Below are 7,986 nucleotides of genomic sequence, written 5' to 3'. Positions count from 1 at the left end.
TGAAGGACTTCTACAACCACGTCTCTCGACATGAATTGCCAAAGTGAACCGCTGATACCTCCGCCAAATTGAACACCACACTCACTCCATCATTTATAATTTCTAAACGTTTATTCGTCTTGCTCCAAATATGCGTGCGTGCGTGCGTGCGTATATATATAAGTTATATACGAGTATAAACATTGTGTTAAATAAATAATGTGATGACAATGCTAGGATGCAGGTGTTGCTCCTAGAATTGTCATCAGTACTCTCTCCCACTCTAGAAATTTCATAAGGATTTTCATTTTAATAAACGTTAGTCTTAAGCCAGATTTCCCGAAAGCATATCGACGAGATTTGATTTAGATTCATAAAGTTCTGAATGTATATCAGTAACTTATTTGTAATTTCTTTGAATAAAAGTTTTTAAAAACACGTTCGTCCAAAGAAATTATTTAACTGGCGCAGTGGGCTTGACATTGTCGAAAGTTATAATCGAGTAACTTTCCGTTTCAACGGTTAATCGGCAATCGGACAATCAACGATCGGTGAAGAGTTCAACGCATATGAACTTTCCTCCCGGACAACGGCATCGAACTTCTAGACTCTCAGAACCAGCGAATATGGTTGTAGGAGCTCTCGTTTTTATGTAAGAAATACTTAAAATAATCTAATTTAAATTAAAAAACGAAAATTTTTACGCATTGTTAACAAATATCCAAAATGGCTCTCCCAGAATTTAAAAGAGAATTTCTGGACATGGTCCCGGAATTCAATGGAGACCCAACCGTTCTTACGCGATTCTTAGACATATCGCAAAAATTAGTTAACACATTTGTAGACACTAACCACCCTAATAATTTCCAAAATGTATACCTGCTTTCATGCTTAAGAAATAAGATAAAAGGTCCTGCAGCTCAAGTGATTGAAAATAGTAATGTATCAAACTGGGCAGATTTAAAAACTGCATTGTTAGAGGGATACGCCGACAAAAGGGACGCATTCACTCTCCAGATTGAAATCTCTAGACTAACACAACAAAACGAAACACCGTATGAGTTCTATCAACGAGTACAAAACCTTTTAAACTTACAAATAGCGTATTTTAAAAACCATAATCCCCTTCAATCCAACACTTTAATTGATTATGCGAGAGGCGTCGCACTCCGTGTCTTACTAAGAGGTCTAAAAGAACCCCTAGGCTCACTTATGTGGACTAGGAATCCAAGTAATTTTACAGAAGCATTAAATATCCTTACGAACGATTTTCAGTTCTTGAAAACTTTTCAGGAACCAGACAATTATCCTTCAAGGAAACCTCGATTTCAACCACCTATTAGACACCCAGCAAGATTCCCCAATCAATATCCTAATTTCCATCAAAACACAAAATCTAACACACAAAACTCACAAAACACCATGTTCGCCCCGCGAATTCAAGCCGCGAACGGACGTGACATCAAACCGACACCCATGTCGATACAAAGTAGACAATCGTTCAAAGAACCCAATAATTTTTTCACGCAGCAAAATTCAAAATTCGGTCAACACCGTCCGAATTACACGGTAGAAGAAATTCATCACTTAAATAACCAGACAACCGCCACAGAAAATTCACAACACCAAAATCAATCGAGCTTAGAACCTATGGATCATTTTTTAGAAAACANTGTAATTGTTATATGTAAACAATGTTTGTAAATCCCAGGCCCTGAAGATGATCTCAATAAAGATCGAAACGTTGGCACGATAAAGAAAATGTTTTTCTGAAGCCTACATCACACCAGACCGCATCTCACTATTTCTAAATAAATTTTATCTCTGATGGAGTAACAACTTTGGATTTAAGGGATGGGGTATGTGAGGTAGTCCTGGATTTTTCATTAGAAGTATTATTTGTGTTAGAATTGGAGGTGTATAACACACTTATAAATTCACAATAAGTTTTAAAAGTTGAAATGTTGCACTAGTTTAAATCTTAAATTCCATTCTTTACATGTTTACTGAGCAAACGATTTCATTTTGATAATTTATCGAGCTAGTAGGTAAAGTAGCATTTGCGTTTCTCTAAATACCAAATTATAACTGATCAACAATTGTAAAATTTAGTTAAACTTGAAATTTTTTTTGAAAACTTAAAACTTAATAAACCAGTGGAAACTTAAGAAATGAGCTAAAATTGGGAGGCCATTAAGCGCAGCTGTAATGGTATCAAGTGAAAACCAAAAAATTCAAACCTAAACTCTAAACCATTGTATTCGTACAGTTTATGCCCCAGCCAAGTTTATCAAAGGAAAATCTCCCCTGAATAATGCCCCTGTAAACAAACACTAAAAACAAAAATAGTTTCATCAAAACTAAAAACATATTTGACAAGAATGATAGTAGAAAGAGTAATAAAAGAAATATCAACATACATTTGATATCACATTCACCTACCATCATCATTACACGCATTAATATAATAAGGTTAAATTTTTAAAAGTTGTATAGTATGTTTGTTGTTTATACTAATAGCTACCACTTGCTTACAATTATGCTGTATTCTAGCATCATAGAACTTTTATCAGTATTTGATAATAAGTTATTAGATATTAGAAGAACAAAGTTTCAAAAGCTTTCTGTTTTTCTCTGATGTGTATTTTTGTTAATTACAGCCTTTCCACTGTATTTAACTTTCAAAAACTCTCATGGACAACATAGACCAGTTCAAGTGTAAACAGTTCAAACAGCAACTTGTTATTAATGCTTTTATTATTGATAGAAAGGACTAGTCTCGTACTAGCTGCTGTTCCACTTCAGTTAGTACCAAGGTGTCGATATTCTGGTGTTCAGATGGGAACTGTAAAAACAGAACTCACTTTTGAGGATTTGACAGGTTTCCGGGCCCTACCGATCCAGATGTCTCTTGTAAAATTGATCTCACTCATGCCCAATTCGTTAAATAAAATTACTAAATTCATAATTGATATATTGCTTATATTATACTTGATTGCTGGTACTATCCAAACTTACAGTATCTTTGGTGGATGGAAGGAGGCATACAATCAAAAGGTTGATATCTACACCATTTAAAACCATTAACTTTTGATAGTAAATTATATTTGATGTTCTCTGCTTTGCTCTGTGGTTTTCTTATCTTGTCATTTAGGATGTGAATAAAGACTTATTATTTCACTAGATTCCCCATCCCAACATAAAGCAACCCTCTACCTCAGAGCTTTGTCAGTCAAGGATAAAATTATATGTATAGTAAATACACAAACTTTACACATAATAAAAGCATACACATTTAAAACCAAATTAGTTCGATTAGCATTCAAATCTACCCAAGATTACTAGATTTTCCTCAAGGTGATTGGGAAAGGAGCCCATTCTCATCAATACATAACGTTCACAGATCAAATTTCATTCATGCTGTCCCAGAGTGCTTCATATTTCTTTAGGTGATTGAGGAAGAAGCCCATTCATGCTAATAAATGACATTCGGATAAAACTTCATTCACACTGCCCCAGTTTGCTAAATATTGCGTGTGTAATTGGGGAAGAAGCCAATTCAAGCTAATAAATTACATTCTCCAGATCATACTTCATTCACACTAGCCAGGAGTACATGCTATTTCTTTGGGCGATTGGGGAAGTAGCCCATTTACCCACCATACCCATAAATTGGGAGCGAAGCCCATTCACGCTAATAAATACATTCACAGACCAGACTTCATTCACACTACCCCAGATTCATTTACACTACCCTCAGAGTACTTGATATTCCTTTGGGTGATTGGGGAAGAAGCCTATTCATGCTTCTTTGCCATTCATGAGACTTCATTCACATTGCCCCAGATTACTACTATATCACAAGGAAATTGAGAAATAAGCCAATTCACCCTAATAAATTACATTCACACTCCAAACTTAAATCACACTGCCCAAGATTGCTAGATATTCCTTCACGTAATTAGGAAAGAAAAGCCAATTCACTCTAATAAATTACATTCACATATCATATTGTACTTCATTCACACTACCCCAGATAACTCAATATTCCTCAGGTTGATTTGGGAATGAGCCAATTCAAGCTAATAAATTGCAATCCCAGACGAGACTTCATTCACAGATACAAAGTACTAGATAGTCCTCAGATTGTAAAAAAAAATAAGCATTCCATTATTTTGAACCTCATTATTTAAATGTATTTCTGACAGTCACACATTTCAAAGTTTAATTTGATCTTTTGTTTTAGCATTTCCTTAAGGTTTCCAACTCTATAAACTACACAGTTCTTTTTATTGATCTACTTCAAAAAATCACCCTCTTGAGGTTCAACACATCTGCGATAGAAACACTTGGAAATTGGGCAAAAAAAGTAAAAATAAGGATCGGAAATAATGAAACCAATCTAATAGTGAGTTATTTTATCCATGTGTTACTCAATACAATTTTAATTTTATGTAATAAACCTTTTTATTTCAGAAAGTTGTCAAAATTGTCAACAAATTTCATTCTGTGACAAGTAACATTGCAGCACTATTTTGGGCATTTTACCCACTGATCACAGGCAAAACTATATTGCCACTTAAATATCCATTTTTAAGTCAGTTTTTATCAACAATTTCCTTTCCCGTGGAGGTTTGTGTTTAATTTAAACTTTTTTAGATTTTATATTACTTCTAAAAATAAATAATTTTCAGTTCATTATTTATACCGGCTTTAGTACAGTCATCTCCTATGGCGCTGCGGTTTTTCTCTACGCTCTTGCTCTATTCAGTACAGAAATTCACAGATTAGCAGACGACTGGGCCAGCCTAACTTACGATAGTAAACAGCCTCAATTGTATCGACAACAGTTCAAATTACTTGTAGAAAGACATGTTGAACTTCTTAAGTAAGTTATTCAATTACAGCATAAACCAGAATGTAGTTTTGGTAACCTCTGGTAAGATTTAGATAGGATTTACTTGAGTTAATATTCTCCGGAGGCATATGTATAGACGCGGAGTGGCAGAAACAAGCCTGTGCAATAATGCCAAGAAGGAACAGCGATCCTCTGTTGGTGCGAAGGCCTATGTAGGCTGATTCCTAATCCTGAGAGAGGAAAAGCCAGGGGCTGAAGTATACACACGAGAGCCATAGAAAAAGCTTTGGGGGGCTGGTAAAAAGCCTTAAGCTTAATGAGGAGCTCTAGATAAAAATATGGAGATGCACAATAGACCTACACTGGTCGTGGTGTGCAGGTCATAAAAAGGCCAGCTCCTGTATAACTAATCTAATCTAGATTAATATTTCACAATTTTAAAATCGAGATAAAATACAAGTGTAATAGTGATTATACTGACAGTATATAAGTACGTGTATACATACACACATGTGCAGAGTTGAATCTATCTCTTCTCTCAGGTCCCCAGCAATTGTTTTTGTGTGATTTGCAATAAATTATCAGCATGTTTTGGGAAACACCCACCCTGAGCAGTCTGGGGTCAGACGTCGTTGTACAGCTACCGAGATTGGGCTCCAGGTGCTATCAACATGCTAGGTCATTTCAGCTCCCAACGTCCATAAATCCACTCACTCTCAAATACATTTCTTATTTACATACACTCAGTTAGGTGGTGGAGTTATCGATATTGCTCCATCACCCTTTACATCTATTATATAACTAACCTAATTGAGGGTCGATGGGTAAATATTCTTATACTTTTATGCTAATAAATACATTCACTCTAACACACAGTAGAGGGCATAAAAATATCAGATATACCATAAATCAACCCTGTTTCTGGCAAGATTCGGAACAGAGGACCCACATAGATTCTCATATTGGGTGGCATTACTATGCGCTTCCTATATGGAGGCAAGGAATAGCACCTTTCTAGGTGGGACACTTCAAGCAACCTTTCTCTGCTTGCGGGACACATACAGCTTTGGGTCAAAAGTAAGTGTCCATGTGTCAATATCACATAGCCTATCCTTAAACGGGTGCGGCTACCCATCGACACTCTTGATGTATGAAATACTAATTAATTGTAAAGAAATATTTTGCAATAGAAATTGGCTTAGAATTCAAATAAAAATATGTGTTATTGTGGTTGTATTTGTATTGTTGCAATCTGTTGTTTTGGTCTGTCAAACCTATTTGGCATTATGTGATATTCATTGAATCTGTTTGTACGGAAATCCAAAGCAAACCCAACAAAATTAAGCACACCAGGTTGTTCAGAGATGACCAAATAATAAATTATCTTAGGATTAATAATTAGATAGAGAGACACATGTCTTTATTATTTACTGTACATAATAGTGTTGTAAACTATTTATAAATAATTATTCTTTTTATCTAGTCTCAGTTGAGATTAAAAAGTTAGCGTCACGAGCGGGATTTGAACCCACAACCTTCTAATGAATGAAGTCATGATAGCTCAAGTGGTTAGAGAAGTGGTGTATTGGGCCGAAGGTCATGGGTTCGAATCCTGCTTGGGACACTAACTTTTCATCTCAACCAAGGCCTTAGATAAAAAGAATCATTAGTTGAAATAATTAATATGGTCAATTATGACCACTAAACATATATGGACTATTTAGAAAGGTAAAGACATGCATTACCACTGGTCGGGCAAACAGTTGCATGTAGGATTAATAATTATACAATCCCTTTTTCAGAGTTTTAGTTAATATCAAAAAGTTGCATGAAGGTGCATTTGGTTTTCAAATTATCATAACTATGTTATTGATATTCACCGGTACTTTTGGAATTATAAAGGTAACAATAAATTCTAATACCAAAATAATTATATGATTATAGTATACTTGTTGTTAACAGCTCGATGATGATGCAGTTACACTCATTATAATAACAACTCCGTTTGGGGTCCTGACGACCAGTGAATTTTTCTTGATGTGTTGGATCGGCGTTCAAATTACAGACGGTGTACGTTTAATGAGCATGTAAGAACCAAGTTTCTGGATATCATATTGGCCCCTATTTTCAGTTTTCGAGTATTCACCAAAAATTGTACTTCACCAATTGGTATGATACCCCTGCGAACGACAAGCTCAGTTTACAGATTGTTATGGAGTTTTCTAAGAAGCCGATTATTTTGACTGGAGTTAAAATATATACTGCTTCATTGACTACTTTTGGAAATGTAAGATTCAATGCATTATAATAATTAACATATAAAAACATTAATTTTTTTATATTTTAGGTTATGAAAGAAACATTTTCATTGTACACTGTACTCAAAGCCCTCATGGGTTAATGCTACAACTTACATTTAACAACATGGCAGTCTGCAAATTTTAAACATACATATTTGGAGATATTAATAACTTAACTAGTTTTGCACGGTAGCCACCATTTTTTTAATAATAATTATTTTTTAATGCACTTTTAGTTATTAATTATGTGTATGGTCAGATCTATGTTGTAGGATGAGTTTGTGAGATCTACCTTTCAGGTCAATGGAAAAGAGAAAAGATCTCAGATTTCTATTGTTTTCTGTAGCTGATACATTAATTGCTAGATAATTGCTTAAATAGAACAATGATTGTTTATTTGAGATTGCCTTTGCCTTTTTTTAACCTTGCATTTTGAAACTTATACGTTCACAGTTGAAAAGTTCTACCTAATTCTGTTTCAACAACAAATAAGTTTTAATTATACAATAAAAATTATTTTATAAGTCAAATATGCGCTTTACAGTACAGACTCACATCTGCAAGGGTCCTGGATTCAAATCTCAGCAGCCCTGAATTCAAACCTGATGTACTTTCCAATAGGATTTGGAAGCATTAAATTAAGCATTTTTAATGCATAATCATAAACGTTTTTCTCTTCTCTTATACAACAAAAACTGCTGTTCAGTCAAAAAATGTAACAAAAATACACTTTCAATACTGCACTTTAATTTTTGAGCAACAATTATAGTTTATGTGATGGATGAGTTAGCTGCACTTTTTGCTCTAGAGTTCAGGAAAGAAAAAAATATTGATTATACGAGTATGCTT

The 7,986-nt window shown here is 34.5% G+C and overlaps 1 protein-coding gene across 1 annotated transcript; it reads left to right on the top strand.

Annotated features, from left to right (window-relative positions):
- The first annotated feature begins 2,796 nt into the window (after window positions 1–2,796).
- Window positions 2,797–7,274, top strand: LOC106666898 (putative odorant receptor 69a). Its single transcript, XM_024224585.1, has 8 exons — window positions 2,797–3,036; window positions 4,226–4,387; window positions 4,456–4,611; window positions 4,674–4,867; window positions 6,640–6,739; window positions 6,800–6,907; window positions 6,969–7,124; window positions 7,185–7,274. The coding sequence occupies exons 1-8, from the start codon at window positions 2,818–2,820 to the stop codon at window positions 7,236–7,238; spliced, it is 1,149 nt and encodes a 382-aa protein (XP_024080353.1). The 5' UTR covers window positions 2,797–2,817; the 3' UTR covers window positions 7,239–7,274.
- Window positions 7,275–7,986: the final 712 nt, after the last annotated feature.

Source organism: Cimex lectularius, unplaced genomic scaffold (assembly GCF_000648675.2).
Source record: "Cimex lectularius strain Harlan isolate CLEC.00 unplaced genomic scaffold, Clec_2.1 scaffold46, whole genome shotgun sequence".
In the NCBI taxonomy this organism is placed as follows: Eukaryota; Metazoa; Arthropoda; class Insecta; order Hemiptera; family Cimicidae; genus Cimex; species Cimex lectularius.
Note: the sequence above shows the minus strand (reverse complement) of the source record. Positions and strands in the feature narration are given on the sequence as shown.